At 23.4% G+C, this 26,448-nt stretch overlaps 8 protein-coding genes across 13 annotated transcripts in view; 3 read left to right on the top strand and 5 right to left on the bottom strand.

Moving 5' to 3' along the window:
- Positions 1-219: 219 nt before the first annotated feature.
- LOC122856493 (structural maintenance of chromosomes protein 2-like) lies at positions 220-4,300 on the bottom strand. The gene is made up of 3 exons (XM_044158167.1): positions 4,026-4,300; positions 481-3,843; positions 220-255 (listed from the first exon to the last, which is right to left on the bottom strand). The coding sequence occupies exons 1-3, from the start codon at positions 4,191-4,193 to the stop codon at positions 220-222; spliced, it is 3,567 nt and encodes a 1,188-aa protein (XP_044014102.1). The 5' UTR covers positions 4,194-4,300.
- Positions 4,301-4,445: 145 nt separating this feature from the next.
- LOC122856492 lies at positions 4,446-5,722 on the top strand. Its single transcript, XM_044158166.1, has 5 exons — positions 4,446-4,571; positions 4,713-4,937; positions 5,008-5,173; positions 5,238-5,474; positions 5,539-5,722. The coding sequence occupies exons 2-5, from the start codon at positions 4,733-4,735 to the stop codon at positions 5,720-5,722; spliced, it is 792 nt and encodes a 263-aa protein (XP_044014101.1). The 5' UTR covers positions 4,446-4,571; positions 4,713-4,732.
- A 465-nt stretch (positions 5,723-6,187) lies between these two features.
- LOC122856491 (putative uncharacterized protein DDB_G0289963) lies at positions 6,188-8,231 on the bottom strand. Its single transcript, XM_044158165.1, has 3 exons — positions 8,211-8,231; positions 7,583-8,113; positions 6,188-7,525 (listed from the first exon to the last, which is right to left on the bottom strand). The coding sequence occupies exons 1-3, from the start codon at positions 8,229-8,231 to the stop codon at positions 6,188-6,190; spliced, it is 1,890 nt and encodes a 629-aa protein (XP_044014100.1).
- Positions 8,232-8,561: 330 nt separating this feature from the next.
- Positions 8,562-10,220, bottom strand: LOC122857907. The gene is made up of 4 exons (XM_044160390.1): positions 10,108-10,220; positions 9,820-10,006; positions 9,273-9,724; positions 8,562-9,190 (listed from the first exon to the last, which is right to left on the bottom strand). Exons 1-4 carry the CDS (start codon positions 10,198-10,200, stop codon positions 8,567-8,569), a joined length of 1,356 nt encoding a protein of 451 aa, XP_044016325.1. The 5' UTR covers positions 10,201-10,220; the 3' UTR covers positions 8,562-8,566.
- A 280-nt stretch (positions 10,221-10,500) lies between these two features.
- On the bottom strand, positions 10,501-12,248 carry LOC122857906 (putative tRNA (cytidine(32)/guanosine(34)-2'-O)-methyltransferase). The gene is made up of 5 exons (XM_044160389.1): positions 11,820-12,248; positions 11,687-11,756; positions 11,378-11,607; positions 10,894-11,288; positions 10,501-10,812 (listed from the first exon to the last, which is right to left on the bottom strand). The coding sequence occupies exons 1-5, from the start codon at positions 11,938-11,940 to the stop codon at positions 10,588-10,590; spliced, it is 1,041 nt and encodes a 346-aa protein (XP_044016324.1). The 5' UTR covers positions 11,941-12,248; the 3' UTR covers positions 10,501-10,587.
- A 328-nt stretch (positions 12,249-12,576) lies between these two features.
- On the top strand, positions 12,577-17,147 carry LOC122857904 (battenin-like). 2 transcript variants are annotated; one of them, XM_044160386.1, is made up of 10 exons: positions 12,577-12,813; positions 14,708-14,871; positions 14,939-15,084; positions 15,147-15,259; positions 15,338-15,383; positions 15,454-15,485; positions 15,552-15,850; positions 16,014-16,163; positions 16,253-16,393; positions 16,469-17,147. In XM_044160386.1, the coding sequence occupies exons 1-10, from the start codon at positions 12,798-12,800 to the stop codon at positions 16,598-16,600; spliced, it is 1,239 nt and encodes a 412-aa protein (XP_044016321.1). In that variant the 5' UTR covers positions 12,577-12,797; the 3' UTR covers positions 16,601-17,147. The 2 variants fall into 2 exon arrangements, with proteins under 2 accessions (XP_044016321.1, XP_044016322.1); XM_044160387.1 differs by lacking the exon at positions 12,577-12,813 and adding an exon at positions 13,147-13,262.
- Positions 17,148-17,905: 758 nt separating this feature from the next.
- LOC122857905 (battenin-like) lies at positions 17,906-22,650 on the top strand. Its single transcript, XM_044160388.1, has 9 exons — positions 17,906-18,134; positions 18,895-19,040; positions 19,110-19,243; positions 19,345-19,503; positions 19,586-19,907; positions 19,969-20,118; positions 20,192-20,332; positions 20,412-21,766; positions 22,532-22,650. The coding sequence occupies exons 1-8, from the start codon at positions 18,119-18,121 to the stop codon at positions 20,562-20,564; spliced, it is 1,221 nt and encodes a 406-aa protein (XP_044016323.1). The 5' UTR covers positions 17,906-18,118; the 3' UTR covers positions 20,565-21,766; positions 22,532-22,650.
- Positions 22,651-23,620: 970 nt separating this feature from the next.
- The window catches only part of LOC122857899 (Down syndrome cell adhesion molecule-like protein Dscam2), a 125,517-nt gene continuing 122,689 nt past the window's right edge, over positions 23,621-26,448 (bottom strand). For 3 of the 5 annotated variants that reach the window (XM_044160373.1, XM_044160370.1, XM_044160371.1), the window contains 6 exons: positions 26,109-26,382; positions 25,821-25,979; positions 25,603-25,757; positions 24,783-25,002; positions 24,437-24,527; positions 23,621-24,191 (listed from right to left, as the gene is read on the bottom strand). In XM_044160373.1, the coding sequence (XP_044016308.1) occupies positions 23,927-24,191; positions 24,437-24,527; positions 24,783-25,002; positions 25,603-25,757; positions 25,821-25,979; positions 26,109-26,382 (1,164 nt within the window). In that variant the 3' untranslated portion in view covers positions 23,621-23,926. The remainder of the gene's footprint in view (positions 24,192-24,436; positions 24,528-24,782; positions 25,003-25,602; positions 25,758-25,820; positions 25,980-26,108; positions 26,383-26,448) is intronic. The other 2 variants (XM_044160372.1, XM_044160374.1) reach the window with 2 other exon arrangements.

The raw sequence follows: 26,448 nt of genomic DNA, 5'->3' as shown, positions 1-26,448 counted from the left end.
TTTATTGAGTCAAATATAATTATAATATTATGAAAAACGTAAAATAATAATATTAATGACAAATGAGATTTGAGAGAGTCAAAAATGTATGCGCCCCTTTATTACCATATTTATTAAATTCTTTTGTACAATTGTACACTGCTTAAAAAAAATTAATAATAAAAAAAAAAAAAACATATTATCCCTCCCTCCCTCCCTCCCAAGGTGAGTTCGCGGGCCCTATATTGCAATATTTGTACTTTTCCATGTTGAAACCTCGATATACAATAAATTATATTAAAAAACTTTCATAATGAAATTTTATGTTTCTTATATTTCTATTTCTAGATTTAAAATTAGTAAGGATTAATTTTTTGCAGGGAATAAAAAATTAAACATTTTGCTTAATCAAATGTGTATTTATTATAATTATAAAATATGATGCTATTATTATTCAAAATGAAAAAAAAAAAAAAAAAAACATGAAAATTATTTATCAGCAGTTGTTTTTTTTTTTTCACCACGTGTTATTGTTGACATACCATCAACAAATTTAGTTGTAAATAGAACATTAGCATTATTAAACATGCCATCTTTTAATGATACAATAATAAATTGTGAACGTTTAAAATGACGTTTGAGCATTGTTCCAATATTTTGTGTATGTGAAAGATCCAATGCAGCATCAACTTCATCAAGAATATATAATGGTGCTGGTTTGAATAATAACATTGCTAGAACTAATGACAAAGCCACAAGTGATCTCTGTCCACCAGATAGTTCACCAAGTGATTCTTTCCAAACACCAGAAAATCCAACTTTAACTTCTAATCCATCAAGTACATTTTGACTTTCAGTTGGTTGTAGCTTTGCTGATGCACCAGGTAATAAGCTACTAAATATTGAGCCAAAATCACGATTAACTTGTTCCCAAGCTTTTAATAATGTTTCTTTTTTTTGCTCCTCTAAACGTGATACTGTTTCTATTATTTTTTTTTTATCATTTTCAACAATAGCACGTTTTTTAATTGTTTCTTGATAACGTTCTTCTTCTTTACTCAATAAATTCATAGCTCTTGTGTTAACATTACGACTTAATTTATCACGTTTTGTCTCAAGTTGAGTCATTTTTTGTGCTATTTTTGCTGGTTCATTAACAGTAAAATCATATACTCCACCAGGTTCACCAAAATATTGTTTATCTTGTTCAATCCAATCATATTTATTTAATAAATCAGTTACTTTTTGTTTACATTCAGCAGCATTTGTTTTAATCATATTTATTTCATGATTTAATTTTTTTATTTCAAGCTCAAATTCACGTGTTTGTTTTGTAATATCATCAATTTTATTTGTTAATTTATGAATTTCTTTATTTTGTTGTTGTATTGTGGTTTTTTGATTTTTTATTTTATCAGTATATTCAGTGACATTTAGCTTTGATTGTTCTAATAATTCATTAAAATTTACTGATTTTTCATTGAGATTATTCAATTTTTCTTCAGCTTTTTGTAATTGTTCTTGTCCAATTTTAATTGAATTTTCTAAATCTTTTATTTCAAGATTTAATGTTTCAGAATCTTGTTCATGTTTTTGCCATGCTTCACGTGATTTTTCAGATTTTTTTTGACATAATTTAAGTTGATTTTCAGCATCTTTTAATTGTTTTTCACGTATATTTGTTGAATCTTTCAATTGTTCTTCAATTTGATTAGCTTTTTTGTTACTTTCAATAGCAAGTAATTTTGCTGCTGCCATTTGTTCAGTTAATTGTATTATTTTTTGTTTATGTTGTTCAACTTCTTCACGTAATTTATGATATGATGTTTGTTCAAGTCTTTGACGTAATAAATTAACTTCATGTGTACGTAAACCAAGTTGTTGTTTTAGCCCACCATAATGATCAGCAATATTATTTAAATTTTTAATTTTATCATTAATTTGTTGTAATTGTTTTTCTTTAATTTTAAGCTCTTCAATCATTGAATTATAATCATCCATTTTTAATAATATTGAGCCTGTTTTTGATGGTGCACCACCAGATAATGTACCAGATGGATCACAACTATCACCCTCAAGAGTAACACATTTTTTCATTATTTTATCATTGAATGCAATTTTTTTAGCAACATTCATATCTTTACAAACAAATACCTGTCCAAATATCCATGACATTGCTGGTTTTAAATTTGCTGGATAATCAATAAGTGATAATGCTGATTGTACATTATCTTTACCAACTAATTTTTCAGCATATTGAATTGTTCTTTCATCAATTGATGAGCCAGATATTTTATTAAGTGGTATTATTGTAACACGTTGTTGTAATTGTCCATTTTGTAATAATGCTTTAGATGTTTTTTCAGTATCAACAATAACATTATACAAACGATTACCAGCAGCAACATCAAGTGCATATGCTGTTTTTTTATCTTTTAAACGTAGCAATGTACATACAAGACCCTTCACTGAATCTCTATTAAAATTAGGACTTGGATCTTGATAATTAAATCTCAATTGTGGATAACGTGATGTAAATTGATCAATATTTTCTTTTAAATTATCAATTTCATTTATTAAATTACGTTTTTCATCTTTTAAAATTTCTAAACTACCATCTTCGTAATTTAGCTTCTTCAATTCATTTGTCAATGTTTTTAATTGTTTTTCTTTCAATTCAAGATCTTTATTGTCACGTTGATAATCAGTATCATTTGTTTTAGTTTCTTTTTGTTTTAATGATAATTGTTCTTTTGAAAATTTTAATCCCATTTCACATTGTTTAACTTCAGTATCAGCTGTTGTTGCATTACGTTTTGCATTCATTAATTGTTGTTCAAGTGTTGCATTTTCACCAGTATCTGTTTCTAATAAACCAGCAGTTATTTTTTGTAAACGTTCTTGTGCAGCTATAACAGATGCAGCATCTTCTTCATTTTTTTTTCTTAATTTTTCAAATAAACCACCAACATTATTTAATTCATTTTTTTTATCATCATATGCAGTTTTATCATCTGTTAAATTTTTTTTTAATTGTATTATATTTTTTTCTTCTGTTTTAATATTTTCCATATTTGAATTTGATTCAGCAACAAGTTTACTATGATTTTTTTCTAATTCTTTTAATTTACGTTCAAGTTCATCAAGTACATCACCTTTTTCTTTATCAAGTAATTTTGATAAATCACTTATTTTAACTTCAATTAATTTAATTTCTTCTTGTCCATCAGTTATTAATTTTTTTTTTGAATCAACATTATCAGATGCAAGTTTAACTGAATTTTTAGCATCTTCACTTGATTGTAAAGCTGTTACATAACGATATGCAACAACAATTTTACGACAATGTTCAAGTTCACGTTCAACACGTTGAAATTCAACAAATTGTGCTCTTTCATCTTTGAGTTTAACTAATTTTGGTCCAATTTCTTCATTTAATATTGCTTCAATTTCTTTTAAACGATTATTTTTTTTTGCTATTGTTTTCATTGCTTCATCTTTTTTTTCTTGATACAAACGTGTACCAGCAGCTTCTTCAATCATTGATAATATTTCAAGTGGTTTCATATTGAGTACTTTTGTTATACGTCCTTGCATTATTAAAAAATGAGGATTATTAACATTCAATTGAACTGAACAAAACATATCATGTACACGTTTATTTGGTACATTTGTACCATTGATCAAGTATTTATTTTTTCCATCAATAACAATTTGACGTGTTACTGTTATTTCGTTGTAATGTTCATAACCAATTGGTGATCCATCTTTGTTGGAATTGTCAAATGTAATGCTGACTGTTGCTTTTTTTATACCAGCATGACCTGATTTGTAAACGAGCTCTTGAAGAGACGTTGCACGTACCTGAAATATTATTAATTAATTATTATTTATTAGATCAACAACAACAACAATAATATCATCAACATTCATATCAAATATTAATCTTTTGGTTCTTTAAGTGAGGTTATAAACACAATTTATTTTTCCATTATCATAATAATTGATCTATCATTTAATAAATATATATTTTTATAATTATTTACCTGACCAAGGGTTGTAATACCAAGTACAAAACATATTGCATCAAGTACATTTGATTTTCCACTACCATTTAAACCAGTTATTGCATTAAACTCTTTATCAAAACCATTTATTTCAATTCGTTTACCATAGGATTTAAATCCATCCAAAACCATTGACTTTACATACATTATTGCATTATTTTTTTTAACTATAATCAATAAATTTTATAACAATTTAATTTTTTGTTTACAATTATTTTTTAAGACGCTTGTTGTATTGTTTTTTTTTATTTCTCACTCACTCAGAGAGAGAACAGCAGAAAAGGCCGCGTTTTTTAACGGCGAATTGAGATTTCAGTTGAGTTTAGGTCTCAATCGAAACAGTTTTCCACTTTATCGCCGTATAAAAAATGGCCGTTTAATTTAGTACATGTAAAAAAAATAGCGCTAGTGTTTTTGTTGTCTATCTAAAATTGTAAACACAAAAAAAATTAACAACAATAAACAAATGCTCAATTGTCAATAACAAATTGTCCAGTGATTGTTAGTCAATTAAAATATAAACTGGTAATTTATTTTGTTTAAATTAATAATAATAATAATATAAATACGAGGATAATTTATTATTAATTATTTTGATATTATTAATGAAATGATTTTAATCAAATGTAACAATATAAACTAATAAAAGTCTTGTTTTTATAATAGAAAAAAGGTTTCAATAAATAATGTCATTACACTTGGATAATCCGGATGTCTGGGATGCTTTGGATAAAGCAGGTGGTTTATTACAAAAAAGTGTAACAACATTTCCACTTGGTGCTATATCACCAGCTGATTTTAAGACAACAAGTGAAAAAATTGTTGATTTACGAAAATTATTGATAAATTTAAAAACACGAATTCAAGCATTAAAAGTTAAAAAAGCATTGCGTAAGTATGTTGTTTAAATAAAGGAAAAAATTGTGAATTAAATAATAAATAAATGTTAATTTTTGAACAGAGCTAATGACAGATCCACCTGAGCTGAGTCTAGATGAGCTTGATAGTATATACAAAAATAAAGTATCTGAAACAATAATTACAAATCAAGCATTATCAATATGTCATCAATCACAAGCAGTACAGTATTTATTGTGGAATAAAAAATCTAATCCTGATCAAAAAAAGTAATTATCAACATTTATATACTCAAATCTATATTAACTAACTTACTGCTTTTTTTTATTACAGAAAAATCAAAGAATTAATGACAAAATTGTATATATTAAATGATAAATTAATAACAAATCATGAAAAAATTCCTTCAGTTGATGGATCAAGCAATCCAACATTAACTGAACTACGTGAGAAACAAATGGTGATGAAACATGAATGTGACAACATGACAAATAAATTTGCTGATTTTTTAAAAACCCAAAATAATATTAGAAATGAAAAGCTAAAAGAGCTGGATCCAACTGGTGTTAGGTATTTATAAATTGATTATTTATAATTATTAATTAACTAATATGGTATTTTAATTTTTTTTTAGAAACAAAGAAAAAGTTCAAAAGCTTGTACGTAAAATTAATTTAATGAAAAAATTGATTACGAATTTCATTGCTGCTGATTGTCAAAATCTTGATCCAGAATATGTTGATTATTTATGGTCTCATAAGGATTTAATTAATGATGATAATTTAAAAAAACTAATGAATGATCAACCTGAAATTTAATATTCAATTTTATAATCAAGACATTTTGTGTTAATTTCGATTTTTAATATTACTGTAAAATAAATATTTATATTATTTTTTTAAAGCAATCAAATAATTATTTAATTAAACATTTTTATTTCCCATTTATTTAAAAAAATCATAATATATTTATAACAATCATTTTTTTAAATTTGAAAAATCTATAAATTAAATTTACAATAAATAAAGTAGTTTTTTTTTTTTTTTAAATATATTATCTAAATTTTCAATTTGAATAAAAAATAATATATTTATAATAATTATTTTTTAAATTTGAAAAATCTATAAATTAAATTTACAATAAATAAAGTAGTTGTTTTTTTTTTTTTGAATATATTATCTAAATTTCTAATTTGAATAAAAATAATTACGATATGATTGATAAGCTTTACAAACTAAATATATATAGATAATATTAAGCATCAATGATAATTAATTATAAATTTAATCGAAAGAAGATACTGGATCAGGTTTCATTCTAGACAATGGTTCTCTTGAACGAAAATTCCAAATTTTTTTACGTTTATGAAGTGGACTATTAACTTGTCCATCTGGACAGCCATTACCATCATGATCACCATCATCATCATAATCTGATGATAAATTACAATCATTTAAATCATCTCTTCTACGTTTTCCAGTTGAAGATACAATACCCACTGATTTACCAGCTAAAAGAGGTGAACCAGGTGATTTTAATTTTGATAATAAATTTGATGCTAATGATGGCAATTTTTTATTATTATTTATATAATCAACTTGTTGTTGTTGTTCATGGTAATTTGATGTTGATGGTGAAACATATGGATTAATACATATTGTACTTGATGCTGCTGGTTCATCACCATCATCACATTTAGTATCTAATTTTTTATCAGTATTTATATTTGTTAAACCACGAATTGTATTTTTAATAACATTTGCAACTGTTGAAAATATCCCATCATTTTTCATTGTATCTGTTGCAATTTTTTCATCATTTTTTATTGGTGATAATGTTGCTGATGGCCTTGATGTTAAAGTTTCAATTTTTGATGTACTTTGCCATGTATCAACGTATAAATTATTTTTTGAATTATCAACAAAATTACAAGATGATTTTTTATCAACAACATTTGATGATAATTTATCTAATTTTCTTAAACCTGATTCTATAAATGGTGTTAAATCACTTACACTTGTATCAATATTTTTTTCAATAATCATCATTATCATTTTGACTTTTGAATTTTTATTATCATTATAATTACGTACAGATATTGTTGTTTCAACTTTTCTTTCATATTCAATATTTGAATTATTTGCATCTGTTGGTTTTATTTTATCAACATAAGATGAGTGTTCAGACATACTTTGACAAGCATCAAAATAATCATCTTCATCTTCATCATCATCATTAGTATTATTCATTAAACTTTTATTTTTATCATCTACCTCATCAATTGATTCATTGCATTGATCTATAAATCTAACTTTTTTTTCTAAATCTTTGATTCCACTTTGATTAACAGTATTAATTGGTGATGTAATATTTTTTGATTCTGATATTAAAACTCCATTAAATGGATCTGTTAAATCCATATCACTTTCACTTGTTTCATCAGATTTATTTGCCAATGGCAATACACTTTCACGAGGATCAGTCAAATCCATATCACTTGTTTCATCTAATTCTTCCATTGATGATAATTTTCTTCCAGTTTTATATTTAGATGAATACTTTGAATCATCATCACGTATCAATATGGATTTCAATGGTGTTTTATCATTTATTTTTAATTTATTTGATGTATCAATTGATTCAGATTTTGTATCATCAATAATTGATGGTGATGTTACCTGAATGATTAATTTATTATTTTTGTTTGTGTCAAATGACGCTGGTGATGATGACGATGATGTTGTTGATGAATCATTTTTTTTAACAACTGGAGTTTGCATTGGTGTACTTGTTTGTCTTGAAAACTGTGGTGGTGATGTAAAATTTTTTTGATTATTATCAAATAATTGTGATTTAAATTTAATCAAATTGGTTGGTGTTTTTATGCTTGATGATGTTGTTTCCAATGATTGATTTGATTTATTTGACATCAAAATTGATTTTTCATGTGATAAATTGTATTTACAACAACCTAAATTCTTTAAATCACTGCTGTTGTTAAATAACTTGCCACATTTATTACAATGAAGTGGTAAATGATGAAAGATAACGTGACAAAAAAATTTATCATCACTAAAATTTTTAATTGTCAATAAACCAGAACGACACAGTGAACAATTAACATCAATATTTGGATGTTTTTTTTTAATATGATTTGTACAACAATCTTCACAGCAAAAAATTTTATCACAAATTAGACAGTGTCTTGACTGAAAAAAAATATAAAAAACAAAATACTCAAATTAATTTAGAACAATTTAGAAAATATAAAATATTTGAATAAAAACTTTATAAAAATTTTTGTACCTCTTCATGTTGTGTTGCCATCTTGCTAAATTGTTTTTTTTTTTTTTTCTTTTCATCAAAACTGTTTGTTGACAAACTCACCAATGTTTTTCTACTGTTGTATGATGACCTTGCTTATTTATTTAATAAAACTAGAAATAAATCAACCTAATGTTAAATATTAAAATAAGTAACTAGACAATTTAAATAGTTTTTTTTTTTTTTTTTAATATTTTTATATATATTTATTGAAAAAATGAGAAATGAATAAAAATAAATTTTTATTGTTATTTATTAATTTAATATAATAGTTTCTTCATTTATTCAACTCTATAGACTGTGAAAAAATAAAAATATTATTTGATTCCACTGATTATTTAATAATAGTCACATGGCTCATCATCATATACAATTCGTGGTTTTTCACCAGGATCTTTTAATTTATATATTCTAATGACAGTTCTATCAGTTACCTTCGTATTTGTAATATATAAACTAAATAAATTTGGTAAATTTTCAAGAAGTTCAGATACCCCTTTATCAGTGATTTTAATGCAATGTATTAACTTCATGAACTTTAAATTTTTATTGAATAAACATCGAATTGATTCATCAGTGATAAATTCATTCGTTGCTGTTCGCGAACCAAGATAAAAATATACTAATTCTTGTAAATTATCAATTGCTCTCATACCAGTATCAGTTATATGTGTGCCAACTATTTGTAAATTCTTTAGTTTTTTAGCATTTTTACCAAGATTAATCAAAAGTTCATCTCTAACACCATAATCAAAATCAATCTCTAACTTCTCGAGATTTTTTAAATTCCCAATTGGATACATATTGATTCTTGTATCAAACATTGAATGTTTTTCCGGCCAAAAAGAGTGTAATCTTAAATCAGCCAAATTTTTTATTTCACCTATCGACTGGAGAAAAAGTTGACTTAATTCAAAATTACGTATACTTAAAAAATTCAAAGCAATTAGACGAGGAAATACCTGAAAAATAAATAAATAAATAATTTATTAAAAATTAAATATTTTTTATTGTAATATATATTTATTAAAAATTTAAACTTACCGAAGCCAATGAATCTGGTGAGAAAAAATTAGTTCTTTCTAAAATACATAAAAGATATAAAACTTTCAAGGTTTCACCAATTTTTTCAAATGACTTGGCTAAAGTCATTGGTAGAGTTGAATTTTCACATTGCCAATAAATCTTCAGTGTTTTAAGGTGGGACATATTAGAAAAACAATTTTCAAAATCTTGACTCATTATATCTCTGAATTTAATATAAAAAGTCTCAAGATTTGGACAATTAGCATTGATTATTGGCATTATTTCAGAATAAGGATATTCAGTTACATCTAGATAAGTTAAATTTCTTCCAAAGAAATTTATTAGGTACTCTAGATCATTTGCTTTTCCATGTAATTCATCAACTGAATGATCATTAATATTGATGCTAAATGTACATGTATATTTTGTAAAGCCTGAAGGAAGAAACTCATTCTTCCAATCTTTGCAAACTGAAAAATTAATTAAATATTTTCATTAGTATATTTAGGGTAATACATTATTTTCGTTTTTAGCATTAAAAATTATAGTGTTGTTATTTTCTTACTTTTTTCGAGTCGTGGATGACTAGCAAATAAAGGAGCCATGCGAGTCATACACAAACCATACTGTGTTTTTCGTGTATTGATATAAAATTTTTTATCATCATCATTATCTTCAAATTCTTGATAATCATATTCATCAACATCTATAGATCTTACTCTATCATCTGAAGATTTTCTTGATAACTCAAACTGTATAAGAAAAAAATTAGTTAATTATTTAATTAAATTACCAATAAAAAATAACAGCAGCTACAAAAATTCAATATACCTATATATAATTTAAAACTTACTTTTTCTCTCGAAATTTCAATGAATTTCTGAAACCATTCCGTAGGATTTAAATCTGCAGTCTCCATATCCATCTTACTTGGATTAATTTCCATATTTTATTTTCGTTTAACTTAAAAAAAAAAGTCAATGAATTATTATAAACGTTGAAATACTAAATTCAAAAAATTAATAGAAACAACTTGATAAATTAATTGGACTTTATACTTGATCTACGTGAATAGTGGATAATATTCAACCGTGAAATCTATCTGTTATATAAAAAAGCTTAAATTTTGATGACAAATGAAATGTTTTTCTACTGTTGTAGATGACCTTGCTTATTTATTTAATAAAACTAGAAATAAATCAACACAATGTTAAATATTAAAATAAGTAACTAGACAACTTAAATAGTTTTTTTTTTTTCTTTTAAATATTTTTATAAGTATATACTTATTTATTGAATGAAAAAAGAAAAAAATGAATTAAAAAATTAATTTTTAAACATTTAAATTTTTCATGTCATTTGAAATATCACAATTGTTATTAAATTGACTCGTATTTTTATTCTGATTATTTAAATTATCATTTTTTGAATGCTGAATAACAACACTAGCATTACCACGTTTCAGATTGTCCTTTGATGATAAACCAATAGCTTCTTCATATGGTGTATTTATTGGCATTTGGATAGGTTCAGTAAATTCATATTTATTACCATCAATCTGTAATGAAATTAAATTAATTATTAAACAACTAAATTTGCCATTAAATAATGCTAATAATAAATTGTAAAATAATATTACATCAAGTGGATAACACGCATCAGAATCAGGTTGTGTTAAATCTCCACAAACAACAAATGGTACGACATATTTATTGACATCACTGAGCTCATTAAAATTAACTGGTTCATGTGTCAATAATGGATTAAACATATGTGGTGTATAACCATCTGGTGGTGAATAATTCTTACAAACAACAAATGCTTCAATGCTTGAATTTCTTGAACTACTTGGCTTAGCACAAGATACATTTGTAAAAAAAATTTTTAATTGAGAATAAAGTAATGATCCTTCTTTTGCACGAAATATTTTTGCAACAAATGTACCACCTGGTGATAATATGTGAGTTGTAATATTTAATGCTGCTAATAACAATTGAGATTGAATATAAATATCCATATCATGAAGTCCAGTTACTGAGAACAAAATAAAAACAACAACATAAGCATTAAAATCTTGTTGTTGGTTGATTAATTTTTTATAAAATGTGATTGTTAATTATTACCATCTGGTGCTCCATCACATACAACCAAATCAGCTTTTGTATTTCCAAAGTGTTTAATTATTTCTTCAGCAGTTGATACCTTTGTTATGTCACCTTGTATTTGTATGACACCATCAAGTGGTGCCATTGCTTGTAAATCAACAGCTATTATTTTTGGTGATGATATATCAATTTTATCATCTGTATTATTCAATTTTTTATGTTCAATAATTTTCTTTTCATAGTTCTCCCTGAATAAAAGTCAATTGTTAATGTTATTTTTAATTTTATATTATTTTAATTATATTGTGATTTAGATTTTTTGTTTACGTTAATTTTCGAGATAAAACTTGACTCCAGCTTCCTGGTGCTGCACAAAGATCTACAGCTTTAGTAACACCTGTAATTTAATATTTATTAAATTATATTAATTGAATTATTTTTTGTTGACAAATAACATTACCATTCAGAATTTGAAACTCGTCATCAATTTGTAAAAGTTTAAAAGCACTTCTAGCTCTCCAGCCTTCCTCTTTAGCACGGCGGTAATAAATATCCCGTTTATCTTTTGATGTTTTTCCCATTGTTAGTTAATTAATTTTTTTTTTATCTATAATAATACACAATCAGCTAACAAAACAAGGAAAAAAAACACAACGAGTTATCACAAAACGTTTAGGTTATATTTCTACAATATTTATAATTTTTTTAATTGTTTCTCGATTAATTATAAATAACACGCAATAACATTGAAACTTGATGACAAATTATCTATATTAATGTAACAATAATTTATGATAACATTTAAATTAACTGTGATATTTACTTTAACAATGTTTAACAATAAAAAATAAATATAAACGATTGTTATGATTATTTGAAATTGTGACGTAATAAAATCACGTGATTGTATAAAAAAGTCGGATTTGTCAAAAATTTCGACCAATGAAAATTGACGAAAAAATATATTTAAAATAATAAATAATATTTTTTATCGTGTATACACAATAAACAATTAAAAAATAATTTTTTAAAAATTTATCGAGTAATTTATAAGATAAACAATTTAAAAAATTTTTTAAAACAATTTATGTTCTTGAATATAATTAAATGTATTTATTATTATTATTTTTTTTTTTCTTTTAATTAAACATTTATTTATTTAATAAATTTTTCTAGATAGAAGAGAGTGTAGCATAAAAATTTTTGCGATAACATTCAGTCAGTGTCTACGTTTCAGCTGATACGGATGGATAAAAAAAAAAAAAAAAAATTTCATTCAACATTTATTAGCTGTATCATTTGAAAAATTTAATACAATAAATTAATTTTAAAGTGTGATTGTTAATAATAAATACAATAATTTATGATATATATAAAAAAAATATAAAAAATAAATTTATTGTGATAACAGATGGTTTTTAAAATAATATAAAAACAAATGGACCTTCAAAAGAGTAAGACGTTGTGAAAATATATATTATTTACATTAAATTTTATTTGTTTATATTAACGATAATAATTTATTAACTTGCTGATTAATTTTTAATATTTCAAAGTAATAAAAAAATAATAATAATCAGAATTGATATAATTTTTTTTAGTGATAACTAAGTTATCGTAATTTGTTTTTTTTTTTTCTTTTTCCTTTAAACATTGTCTTTGACATATTTTTTAAAGTTTATTTTATTTTTTTTTTTTATGAACACGTGAGGTGAATATATTAAATGGTGTATATAAAAATATTAAAACGTGTTGAATAACATGACAATAATTATTGTTATGATAAGGCCAACATTTGAATTTCATATTCAGACCCGAGATTCTATCCGGTTGATATCTCTCCTTGATTTTTAATTATTATTATTTCTACTACATTTTTTTTTCTAGACGTCTTATTGTATTGGTAATTAGTTCTTTTGAAAATATATTTTAATAAAACGAAATTGGTTGTTTTAAATAAATTAGAATTTTTTATATATCAAAGTAACAATTAAACATTAAATTTTATATAATAAAATTTGAAAAAAATAAAATTGAATACTTTGTATTTAAAAGTTACAATATTTATATGAAAATTTTGAAATTTATATAAATTATTTATGATAAATTTAATGACATTGAGAACATAAATTATTATTTTTAATCAAGGTTGATTTACAAGGATAATTTTTACTGATAACAATATGAAAGTTCAATGTTCTCGCGTTGTGAATTTGTGATTAAAAAAAAATTACTTATTTATAATTATATTAAAACGATAATATTTTTATTCAATTTTAACGATAACAATATATACGAATAATACCCTGACACAGATTTAATACGATTAACAATTTTTTTTTTAATCTTACGGAAAAAATCAATTACCGAATTTCAAATTTAAAATGTTCTTTTAATTTTAATTTTTCTATACAAAAAATTAAAATTGTATATAAAAAAATGACTATAATTTTATTTTAAATAATTATAAATAATTTATATAAAATGTAGATAAAGAAAATTCAATTTAGTAATTTGTATTTTCGAAATATTTTTTATAACTCAATTGATTGCGAGAAAAAAAAATTATAAAAATAATTATTAAAAATTCAATTTATAATGAATATATAATTCTTTTTTAAAATAATTTTTATTATATATGATAAATTGGACAATTGAATTACTTTGAAAACTAAATTATTTCCGTGAGTGACGTATGTTGTAATAATTTATTGTCTCATTATTCAACCAACGATTGAAAGAGAGAAAAAAAAAACAACATTCTTTACATATTTAAAAAAAAAAAATACTTCCATCTCATTTATTGAATAAAAAAAAAAAATAAATAATCGACATTATTTATTGTAATTATAATTATCTCAATAATTATTTCGAGTTTTTTATATTATTTTTATTACGTAGAATCATTGATCAATGTAAAATATTTCGATTGATTGATAAAAATAGAAAATTTAATAAAAAAAAAAAACTAATATATATATTTTTATTTATTTATTTATTTATTTATTCATTTATCCAATTCAACAGTCTAAAACTAGTTACAGAAATGGCGCTTATATTCTAATTTAAGTTTAATGTTTAAGTTGATTAAAGTAAATTGATGTGATTTTAATTTAATATAATATAATATACTAGTAGCTGATATTGAACAGTGTAAAAAAGAAGTTAATTAATATTTTTATTATTTAATAAATATGGAAACATATTTTATTTTGTAATTAACAATTCTTTCAATGAAGTTAACTTCATTATTTGAATAATTAATACAAAAATAATTATTACATTTAAAATTAATTTAACAGACGTTTAAATAAATATTTAATGATTAATTTGTTAATTTTTTTTTAGCACCTCGATCGATGAATAATAAATATGAAGTTTCTGGTGTTGATAATAGAACAAAGTGGAGAAATTTCATAGCATTTTGGGTACTTGGATTATGCAACAATTATGGATACGTTATTGTCTTGTCAGCAGCTCATGACATCCTAGAATCAAGATTTGGAAATAATGTAATTAAAATTAATCAACAATAACAGAATAAATAAACTCAAAAAAAAAACAATTTAAATTTTCTAGGAACCAATTGATCCAGTAATAAATAATTCAACAACAATTAATTCAAGAAATTGCAATGAATTATCAACTGGTGCAATTTTACTTGCAGATATTTTGCCTTGTTTAATTGTCAAATTAATTGGTCCATTTTTTCCCTACTACATTCAGTAAGTATTTATCATTTAAACAATTTATATTTTATAAATTAATATTTTTTTATTAATTACAGTGTTCGAGTTTCAATATGTATCATATCTTCATTCACTGGATTCATAGCTGTTGCATTAGGAACAACGAAATGGATGACAATATTTGGAGTTGTTTTAACATCAATTGCATCTGGTTTTTATAATAAAAATAATCATAAAAATAACTATAAATATTAGCTAGTATTATTATTAATTTTATAAAATTATTTAGGCTTGGGAGAGGCATCATTCATGAGTTATCTTCACAAATATTCAAAGTAAAAAAACAATTATATTTTAAAAACAATATTTATATTTTTTATTGATAATTGTTTCTATTTTTTTTAGAACAAACATAACAGCCTGGTCATCTGGAACAGGTTTGATTTGAATTAATAATAATTAAAGATAAATAATATAATAATTTGGATTATTATATAATTAAGGTGGAGCTGGAATAATTGGCTCAATTTCATATGCTGGATTAAGAATGATATTCAATATTGAAACGACAATACTCGTTATGTTAATTGTACCAATATCAGAAGCAATTGCATTTTGGCTAATACTCGTACATCCAAAAGACAAAATAATTATTGATTATGGTGTTGATAGCCAAGAAGAGATTATTAAATTTCCAAAGAAAAATTTAAAACAAAAATTTGAACTGTTACCGAGACTTTTAGTTTATGCAATTCCACTTGGTCTTGTTTATTTATTTGAATATTTTATAAATATGGGGTTGGTAAGTTTTGTTACATTAATTATTTATTATTAATTATTATCAATTATTTATTTATTATCAATTATTTATTTATGATGGATGGTTAGATTATTCATTTTAATTTATTAAAAATCATTGATAATTTACGTCAATAAATTAAATTAATTGGCATTTTTATTTGCAGTATGAGTTGATACAGTTTGATGATATTTGGCTTAATCATGGTGAACAATACAGATGGCTTCAAGCAGACTATCAAATTGGTGTTTTTATATCAAGGTCATCTGCCAGTTTTATTACATTTAACCGCATTTGGTTGATGGCTGTTTTTCAGGTGAAAAAAAAATTTAAAAAAATCAGCTAAATTTGATAATATTTTGATATTTAAAATTAATTGTTTATCTTTTTTTTTTTGTTTTACAGTTTTTAAATGTTATTTTATTTACAACTGAAGCTATACTTTTTTATGTACCGAATATTTGGATTATTTTTGCTTTAACACTTTGGGAAGGTCTACTCGGTGGTGGAGCTTATGTAAATACATTTCATAAAATGTCTGATGAGGTAATAATTTATTTTTCATTTATGATAAATTTTAATATTTGATGTATGTTTATTAAATTTTATTAAATATTTTAGATACCATCTGATGATCTCAGAGAATCATTGGGAATTGTAACAATTGCCGATTCGCTGGGAATCACAATTGCAGGCTGGATTTCTATGATTGGTCACGATGCAATTTGTAAAATTTCCAGACCAATTCGATGAATTGTTATTTAAAATTTAATATATATAATTAATTAGTTTGTTTTTTTTATTTATTATTATATATCTTTTTTTTTTTACTATAGACAAAAGAGTAATAAAAAATTGTCAATTTAAAATGTTATACGAAAAAAAATATATATATATATTCCTCAGAATTATTATGGAAATTATTCATTTAGTGATAATATTTTTATCTTATCAATGCAACGTATGATTACAATATAATGAGTGGAGGAAATGTAATAGAAGAATATTTTATTTTTGTCTTATCGTCGTTTGATTGTGTTTTTTTTATTTGTATTTTTCCACTATGTAGAAAGTCTATTTTAAATTTTAGAAAATAATTAAAATATCATGTGGTTTAATTTATAAAAGAAATAAAATTATTACACCGAGTTTGTTTACTAATAAATGGAATACAAAAAGAAAATGAACATAATTTTTTTATGGCATACTAACCTAGGGATTAATTAATTCATTAACAACAGTGATGGATTCATATCCACAGAGACCTCAATAATAAAAAAAAAAAAACATAATTAAAGCATCAAACAATACCAACAAAATAATTATATTATTAATTAATAAAACATTTTAAAATGTTAATTTTTTTATACAATAGATCGATAAAATTTTTAAAAATGGCGCGTAAAATTAAGCATCACGCAATTTTTAATTTAAAAAAAAAAAAACAAGTAATTGTTAATTTTAAAAAAGCCTAAAGACATAATAATTCAATAATATTTATATATTTTCTAAACACAGCTACAAAAACCTTAGCAAAAAAAAAAAATACTACTCAGAATTTTTTGCATTAAATTTTTGTTATTTTTTTAAAACCAAAATTCAATAAAAAAAAATTTAAAAAACCAGTAAAACTTGAATGTATGTATTATAAAAAAACAAAATAAATAGAAACCAATTAATTATAATTAAATAAATGACTTAAATTTAAAATGAAAAAAAAAACAAAATCATAAATTAAATTTTTCTACCTGTTCTAAAGCACGTGAGCTCACGTGCTCAAAAACCGACTTAATTTATTCAAACTGTCGTTGATGATTAGAGAGTGATAGAGACCAATTATCAAACTGTATTCCCTGAATAAATATAAAATTTCTCTGCTTATTTAAAAGAAAAAAAAAAATAATATAACAAATCATGACTAATAATAATATATACATTAGACATTTTGACACGTATCACACACACAAAAATCTTATCATTAATAATTTATTTTATTATTATATTTTTACCTCTCTCCACTTCTCTTTTCCTCTTTTATATCCCTACCTCAATAAAGTCTGGCTACCAGTAATGTAGTATATATCTACAACACGAGTTGACCTCCCGTTTATAAAAACTATACACGCACTTTGACTCAGCATTTTGAGCAAGCATCAACAAGTTGAAAATTGAAATTCAGAAATTCAGAAGTGTTTTAAAGTTACTTCTGTTTGGCCATGCTGTACGGTTTTTACATATTTATCAATATTTGTAAATTTAACAACAAACCCAATGGATATATCAAAAGGTAAATTTTCTTATTATTTATTTTTTTTTAAATAAATATTATATAATTAATATATTTTTTTATAAAACATTAGTAACTTTTTTATTATTTTATTTGTATGACAATATTTTTTTTTTTTTAAATTTGTCATTAAAGGAAAGTTAAATAAATTTTTTAAATTTATCATGTGACTCACTGTGACATATTATAAATTTTTATCTCGTGAAAAAATGGGAAGCTTTTGTTTGATTACTTAATTAATATTTTATTTTTTTTTTATTTTTGAAGTATTATTATTTATGTCTGTAATTACAGGCATTAAAATGATTTATTTATTTGCCATGTTAATATTTTTTTATTTGATTAATGTCATTGTTTTATCATAAAAGCATAAATTTTAGATTTAAATATATTTTTTTTTTTTATTGAAATTAAAATGACATTTAAATTTTAAATTTAAATTCAAATCAAATGTTTTTTTTTTTCAAACTATTTATCAATAATAATTTATTTTTAATTATCATAAATATATACTAAAAATATTTCAAACATTAATATATTAAATGTAGAGAATATATATTTTTGTTATTTAACTTTTCAACATGAAAAATTTTGGTAAAAAATTTTTTTAATCTCATAGTTTGACTACGCAGTATATTTACAAAAATATATATTTTTATTTATCATAGATGATTCATAGTATTTACCTATGAATCACAAATTAAAATTAAAAAAATATAACAAAAATATAAGCGGAGAAAATGTTTTTTAAATTCAACAGTCGAATCACAGTCAAACAAAAACAAATCATTAACAAGATGGAGAAATTTAATAGCATTTTGGATCCTCGGATTATGTAACAATTATGGATTTACAATAGTTGTTAGTGCTGCAAAGGACATATTGCATGATCAATTTAACGATGGTGTAAGTAAAAAAAACAGTAATTAATTAGCAATTAAAACGACTGAAATAAACATATATTTTTATTTACAGAATAATTCAACTTGGAATGATGGAGAAAACTTGAGAGACTGTAATAAATTATCAACTGGAGCAATGTTACTAGCAAATATATTACCATGTTTAATTGTCAAACTTACAGTTCCATTTTTGCCATTTTACGTTCGGTATGTTATCAATATTAAATATATAAAAAATAAATCAATCAAGCAAGCATTCTTGATAATAAAAATAAATTAATACTAATTATAAATTAATTAATTTCAAGGCTTCGTATAACTGTTTGTGTCGTAACATCAGCACTTGGTCTGCTATCAATAGCATTAGGTGATACAAAATTTTTAACAATTTTTGGTGTTGTACTTGGTTCAATATCAACTGGACTTGGTGAAATATCAATTTTACCATTTCTTCATAAATATGCCAAGTAATATATTAAATAATAACACCATTTCTACAATTAATTTTTAATATTAAAATTAATTTTTAAACTTGATAATTTTTAACAGAGAAAATATAACATCTTGGAGTTCTGGTACAGGTGCATCTGGTATTGTTGCTGCAATGGCATATACTGCATTGAAAACAATTTTATCAACTAAACATACAATTCTTATTATGTTGATAGTACCACTTGCACAAGCAATTGCATTTGGATTAATATTAGTACCACCAAATGATAAATTAATAATTAATGCTGATAATACAGATAAACAACAACCTCCTAAAAAAACAATACTCAAAAAAGTATCATTATTACCAAGGCTATGGATTTACTATGTACCACTTGGTCTTGTTTATTTTTTTGAATTTTTTATTAACATGGGTTTGGTAAGTTTCATTATTCAATTTAATTTAATTTTAAATTAATTGTAATGTTTTTATTTTTTAGTATGAACTTGTACAGTTTGATAAAATTTGGCTTGATAGTAAAGAACAGTATAGATGGCTACATACTGTTTATCAAATTGGTGTATTTATATCACGTTCATCAACAACATTTATTACGTTTGATAGAGTTTGGCCAATGACAGTATTTCAGGTAAATTTTTTATACATAAAAATAATAGTATAAATTATTGTGTTAATGATTGTTTCTATTTTTTTTGTTTTAGTTTGTAAATGTATTATATTTTGGTGTTGAAGTTATTTACTATGTTACACCAAGTATTTGGATTGTTTTTGCAATAACATTGTGGGAGGGTTTGCTTGGCGGTGGAGCATATGTTAACACATTTTGTAAAATGTCTGATGAGGTAAATAATATCAGAATTTAAATTGTTATTATGCTCGGCAAGTGGTGGTTATGATAAATAAATATTTTTTAAATTTTAGATTACACCAGATGATCTTAGAGATTCACTGGGAATTGTTACTTTTGCTGATGCACTGGGTATCACACTTGCAAGCTGGGCTGCAATTGGTGTACATCCAGAAATATGTAAAATGCCAAGGCCAACAAATCGTTTTCAATTTTCAAATAGTTGAAAAAATTTTTCTTTGTGTTTATTGTTTTAAATATTTATACCATGAAGGAATAAAGTATTGTTTTTTTTTTTCTTTTAAATTTTATTAATGTGATACAGAGATTCCTAGACTTTTGATACCAATGATTATTTAAAAAATTAGCTTGTCAATTTATTGTCAATGAAAATAGCAAGGATTTTTTAAAAAAATTTTAATCATTGTTTTAGGAAAGAAAAACAAAAAAAAATAATAGTACTATTTTATTTTTTATATTTATTTGAATATTTGTTCTTATTTGAATATGTTGATGAAAAAAAAAAAAAAAAATGATTATGTAAAAATAATCATATTATCATCAACGTTTTGAAAAAAAAATAATAATCAATTTTAATTTAGCTGATTTTATTTATTAATTAAAATTAATATATTAAATTTTATTTAAATATTTTTGTTATCAATATAATTATTTTTTTACAAGAAATGTTTTTTTATTTTGACTAAATCTGTTTATCATTCAAATAATATTATTGATTAACAGTAAAAAAATTATTATGAAATTTTATCATAAAATTTGAGAACAAGTTTTATTTATAATTTAACATTTTCAAGTAAAATATTTGAGAAAAAGAGAATTATAAAAATTGATCGAGTCAATGACTTGTCATTTTTTATTGTTGTTATTACTTGAAGAGTATCGAAATCAGATATCATTTTTTATTTTACAATTATTTAGCCATTCTTGCTATAAAATTATTTTAATATCATCAATAATTTTATTGACATTATGACGAAGTTAATGAAGCCAACAACAATTAAAACAAAGGTAAAATAACAAAAAAAAAATACAAAGAACTGTTATTGTATATTTTTTTTTTTTTTAAATGGAATTTAATAACTCGTTTATCATTAATCAACAAGCGATATCATTCGTTATTTATAAAAAAAAATAATAAAATAATTAATTGTGGTAAAAAAATATCCTAGGTAACAGTAGACAACGACAATGTGACCTTTGATAACAATTATGTATTGATTATATTATTTATTTGTTTATTTATTTTTATTTTTTTAGTATGAATTGATATTGCTTGATAATATCGATCTGAGTTATGCGGAACAATTTTGATGATTTCAAGTTGATTATAAGATAGCTGTATTGTTATCAAGATCATTTAGTAAATTTATTAAATTTAAAAGTGTTTGAATGATGACTATTTTTACAGGTAAATATACAGAAATTTTATAGTGGCATTATTATTTTTTTATTTATTTTTCTATTGATTTATTTGTTTGAATTTTTTTCACTTTCTCAATGCTATTTTCAACTATACAGGATGATTAGTATTAATATTTTGAGAAGGAATTTTTTGTAAAATGAGAGGTGAAGTATGTGTATTTAAAAAAAAAAAATATCTCAGATTATTTTTTATAATAGTCATTGTTGTAAATGTATTATTTATTCATTTTTTTATGCTTATTTATTTACATAAACCTTGACTCATATTTCTAACTCTTTAAAATTATTGTAAATGTATTTTTAATCTATTTTGAAAATTAGAAGTTAATTATACTTTTAAATTTTATGATGAATAAATTTTTATCACTACAATTTTTTTATTTTTTTATTTCAAGTATGATAATACACGTGTAAAAAATATTTTTAAATGTTTTTTAAATCCGCATTCCAACAAAACAATATAATTATTATTTTACCTTGAAGTTTTATTGTTAATTTTTAGTAGAATTTTTTATATGTAATTTATTTTTTTTCAGTTGTTAATTGTTGAATTTATAACAATTTTGAGTTTACAAAAAAAAAAAAAAAAAGAATAACGAATTGGAATAAAAATATTTTCAACTATGAATTATTTGATTTTTATTTTTTTACTTGTTGTAATTTTCTTGGAGGTAAATTATTTTTAATTGATTATATAATCCAGTTTAAATAATTATCAAAATATAACATATATAGTTATTTATTTTTACAGGCAAATGGTCAGAACACAACATCTTGGGGTGATAATGGTGACACTGGGGTTGTTGGTTTAATAAAAGCAAGACGAAATTCCATATTTAAAATTGATCGTCTTTGGAGTGATGCAGGTGATTTTGTTGATACAGTGTTTTATAATTTAGGATTGACCGGTGAAAACTTGGATGAATGTACAACGAAAGTTTTGGAAATATTAATTCCATCACATGAAATTGCTCCTGTTGAAATTCAAAACTGTTATAATACATATTTGAATTATACTTTCATGAACACAAACATATCAACTGTAAATATAATTATTCTTAAATTAAAAAAATATATATATTATAAATTTTTTGTTACTTAATTGATCAATTTTTTTTTTTTTTTAGAATCAAACACTTGTTGATGCTCACATCAAATTGAGAAGATGTATCATTATAGTGACTGAAAATTTCGAAAGAGCCGTTATGAAAGCTATAAATCGTATCAGTGATTGTGAATTGTAAAAAAAAAAAATAAATAAATAAATAAATATATGATGGACACTGTAGTGTCGTGAATTAAAAATTAGTTTTACTTTTAATGATTGACATAAATAAATCCCTGTAAAAATTTCGATTGTATTTCGATATTTTTTTTGTCGATAATGACTTAATCCCACTCAGCTTCAGGACAGGCTTTATAACAAGATAAAAAATATTTAACATCCTCACAAATAATACAAAGAAGAGACACAGCAAATATTTATGTATTTTTTTTTTTTGAATCAATATTGTATATTTTACAAAGTAAATAGAATATAAATAATCTACAGTTTATCTAAAACACAAAAGTGTTAATTTCATTTTCATTTTTATTAATGTTGTTGATTTTTTAAAAATGTTTTTCGTAGTAATTTATTTCTGTAGTAAATAATTTATATATATCAACAGGAAAAACAAATTTTCTCTTAATTTTTTTTTTCTTTTCAATATCATGACAATATTGTTATGTAATATTTTAATCAATTTTAATTTGTCTATTCGAGACATAATAATAAATAAAAAAATTTTAGTGCCTGCGCTCACTCGATTATATTTTTTTTTAATTAATATTTTCTTATTTTTTCAACAGCAAATATTTTTTAAAACATTTTTTTTTGTAGTCTTACATCAATATATCGTTTTTTTGTTTTTATTTTTTATTAATTATAGTTTTCGTAGTTTAGACTGATGCATGAGCTTACATTGACACACTTGAATGTTACACAATTTATCGTTAAATTTATTTCGTTATTTATTAATATAATTTAATTTATTTTTTCGTTGGGGGGAAAAATGGAATAAGGTGATTGATATTATTAATGAAATTTTTTTGTTTTAAAATTTTTTGGACATGGGTAAATAGAGGATAACTTTTACACATTTATTTACACTGCAATGACAAAATCACGCATATTACGTTGACCAGGTCCACGATCAAGATCACATTCAGCTTCACTTAGCTCAAGCGTGTCGGAGAAGCCTGTAGGTGGTTCCAATTGGGGGATGAACAAGTTTCCTGATCCTGCATGACCCCGTTCCGAATGCTGCTTGATGACATTAATCGACTTGTGCTTGGTATTACCAGGCTTTGGGACTGTCCCGAACTTGGTACGGGTCTCCTGGCCGGTATAACGCGCCAACTGTAACATCCTAAAATAAATATTATTAATTTATTTAATTATTACATAATATTTAATCAAATGTTTATTTAATTTTAATTTATTTTTTTATTCTTTTATCACTTTGATGAGACTCAATCTCTTTTTTTTTTTTTTTGGCTTATCAAAATGCATGAAGATTTATTTATTTTTATAAATAAAATATACTGATTAGTTTTAAATATAGAAATATAATTTATTATTTAAAGATAATAAATTATTTTAATTAAATATTACTTTGGTCTTCCCCTTCCAGAAAACGATTTTCTCTCAAATATTGGTGAGGGTTCCGTAGACGTGCTAGATTCTGGTCCATGGTACATGATGTCTGTAATGATAATTATTTTATAAAATAATTGACAAAAAAATAATAGTGCTATGGTAAAATGAAAAATCAAATAATATAAAATGAAATGAATGAAGTTAAAAAAAAAATATAAAAAGAAAATTAAAATGTAAATAAAAAAAACATAGTGAGATAGTAAAAAAAAATAATAAATAAATATATGAATGAATGAATGAGTGAATAAATGAATAATTAAATGAATAATAATAAAAATAAAGAGGAAAAAAAAAGGCGTACTGTGGACACGCGTCTCGGTGGTAAATACCGAGTGGTGCGAATCGACGAGGTGATTGGAAGACTCGGTTCGGCTGCTGGTCCCGACTTCAGTGTCACTGTCCGAGCCCAGGGTGTCGTATTCCTCCGACTCGGACTTGCCGTGAATGGCCTTGTGAAATTTATGCAATGGTGCAGAGGAAGAACGACCTCCTCGTATCATTGTGTACCGGTTGCAATCCGGCTGCAATCAGACGGAATTTTTTTTCTTTTTTTTTTTCTGTTTTTTATTCATTAATTTATATTATATTATATTTTTCATCTAATTCAATGGATTATGAATTTTTTAAAATCATTCTAAAATTTTATATTGCAAGCTTTCTATCTAATTTTAAAAAAAAAATTATTAATTTTTTTTTTTTTTTTTTAATTATTTCTTTGGCTACATATCATTCCAATCGAAAAAAAAAAAAAATTTTTTCTTTTTTTTTTTTTTTATTGAAACGAAGCAAGATGGGACCAGCAGTCGTTTTTAAAAAATTACTTGAAATTTATTTTTAAATGAATTTAAAAATTTATATTAAAAAGAAAAAAATTTTTTAATTATTATTTTCTAATTTATTATCAAAACACGAAGCATGCCAAAAAAAAAAAAAAAAAAATCTAATTAAAATAATAAACAGTAGATAAGAAAAAAGGAAAAATAAAATAGAAAAAAAAAAATGTGCATGTGACTTGAGAGTTTCTAAGAGAAATTGAAAAAACAATTTAATAAAAAATAAAGAAAATTTATTAAAACAGAATAACTTTATAATTTTTTTTTCCATTTAAATTTGGAATGTACCTCTCGCAATTGTAGTGTATCGGCTGCCGAGAGCATTGGATCATGATATACAAAAGTTTGAAGTGGTGCAGCTGATTCACAACGGCTATCACCACCAGGTGGTACACTCTCTTTCAACTGGAATGTTGCATATGGATAAATATCTTCTGAATATTCTGTGAATAAAAAAAGCAATTTAAAAAAATACAAAAATCTTTAACATTTAATAAAAATATTACCTGGAATTCTTTCAAGTGTACCCATTTCATGACAAGGTGATCTCAATGGTTTTCTAACAGTTGCATAATATTGTTCTCGTTGTTCCATATTTTGTTTATTATCAAGAGCAGCAGCAGTTTGAGCATCATGAAGACTGGCGATGTCTCCTAACAAATGACCTAGTATAAATTAAAATCCATTCAAGTGATAAAAAAAAAGTAGGTTTTAATTTAAAAACTAATATCCAACATGATAAAATAATAAATGAATAAGCTTTTAAAAAATAATACAATTAAAATTTGTCTTACGTTTACGAAAACAGTAAAAAATTGCACCAGCACTAGCAATAATTGCAAATGAGCAAAGAACAAGAGGAATAATTAATTTAAGATCAGCTAAAGCTGATGTTTGTTGTGGTATATATTGATCAATTTCAATAGTTGGCAGTGTCGTTGTTATATGAGGTCTCAATGTTGTTATTTTATATTCAGCAACTGATGAACCAGCATTGTTATGAGCACGTACACGAATATCATAAGTCGTACCTGGTTGAAGTTCACTCAATGTATAAGATTTTAATATCTAAAATTAAAATAAGCATATAAATAAATATAATAAATAAATAAAATATATAATAATTGATAAAAA

This window comes from Aphidius gifuensis, linkage group LG5 (genome assembly GCF_014905175.1).
Source record: "Aphidius gifuensis isolate YNYX2018 linkage group LG5, ASM1490517v1, whole genome shotgun sequence".
Lineage (NCBI taxonomy): Eukaryota > Metazoa > Arthropoda > Insecta > Hymenoptera > Braconidae > Aphidius > Aphidius gifuensis.
Note: the sequence above shows the minus strand (reverse complement) of the source record. Positions and strands in the feature narration are given on the sequence as shown.

Excerpts from the sequence above, each read along its gene's own strand:
- LOC122856493 (XM_044158167.1), bottom strand. The coding sequence starts at position 4,193 with ATGTATGTAAAGTCAATGGTTTTGGATGGATTTAAATCCTATGGTAAA. Across the intron at positions 3,844-4,025 it reads GTATTACAACCCTTGGTCAG|GTACGTGCAACGTCTCTTCA; the intron begins GTAAATAATTAT and ends ATAATATTTCAG. Across the intron at positions 256-480 it reads GTGAAAAAAAAAAAACAACT|GTTTCAACATGGAAAAGTAC; the intron begins GCTGATAAATAA and ends TTGTATATCGAG.
- LOC122856492 (XM_044158166.1), top strand. The coding sequence starts at position 4,733 with ATGTCATTACACTTGGATAATCCGGATGTCTGGGATGCTTTGGATAAA. Across the intron at positions 4,938-5,007 it reads AAAAGTTAAAAAAGCATTGC|AGCTAATGACAGATCCACCT; the intron begins GTAAGTATGTTG and ends ATTTTTGAACAG. Across the intron at positions 5,174-5,237 it reads TCTAATCCTGATCAAAAAAA|AAAAATCAAAGAATTAATGA; the intron begins GTAATTATCAAC and ends TTTTTATTACAG.
- LOC122856491 (XM_044158165.1), bottom strand. The coding sequence starts at position 8,231 with ATGGCAACACAACATGAAGAG. Across the intron at positions 8,114-8,210 it reads TGGCAACACAACATGAAGAG|TCAAGACACTGTCTAATTTG; the intron begins GTACAAAAATTT and ends ATTTTTTTTCAG. Across the intron at positions 7,526-7,582 it reads ATAATAAATTAATCATTCAG|AAATTAAAAATAAATGATAA; the intron begins GTAACATCACCA and ends GATACATCAAAT.
- LOC122857907 (XM_044160390.1), bottom strand. The coding sequence starts at position 10,200 with ATGGAAATTAATCCAAGTAAGATGGATATGGAGACTGCAGATTTAAAT. Across the intron at positions 9,725-9,819 it reads TCATCCACGACTCGAAAAAA|TTTGCAAAGATTGGAAGAAT; the intron begins GTAAGAAAATAA and ends TTAATTTTTCAG. Across the intron at positions 9,191-9,272 it reads CACCAGATTCATTGGCTTCG|GTATTTCCTCGTCTAATTGC; the intron begins GTAAGTTTAAAT and ends TTTATTTTTCAG.
- LOC122857906 (XM_044160389.1), bottom strand. The coding sequence starts at position 11,940 with ATGGGAAAAACATCAAAAGATAAACGGGATATTTATTACCGCCGTGCT. Across the intron at positions 11,757-11,819 it reads CGAGTTTCAAATTCTGAATG|GTGTTACTAAAGCTGTAGAT; the intron begins GTAATGTTATTT and ends ATTAAATTACAG. Across the intron at positions 10,813-10,893 it reads ATGCGTGTTATCCACTTGAT|ATTGATGGTAATAAATATGA; the intron begins GTAATATTATTT and ends ATTTCATTACAG.
- LOC122857904 (XM_044160386.1), top strand. Across the intron at positions 15,384-15,453 it reads TATCTTCACAAATATTCAAA|AACAAACATAACAGCCTGGT; the intron begins GTAAAAAAACAA and ends TATTTTTTTTAG. Across the intron at positions 16,164-16,252 it reads GGTTGATGGCTGTTTTTCAG|TTTTTAAATGTTATTTTATT; the intron begins GTGAAAAAAAAA and ends TTTGTTTTACAG.
- LOC122857905 (XM_044160388.1), top strand. Across the intron at positions 19,244-19,344 it reads TTTTTGCCATTTTACGTTCG|GCTTCGTATAACTGTTTGTG; the intron begins GTATGTTATCAA and ends ATTAATTTCAAG. Across the intron at positions 19,908-19,968 it reads TTTTTATTAACATGGGTTTG|TATGAACTTGTACAGTTTGA; the intron begins GTAAGTTTCATT and ends TTTATTTTTTAG.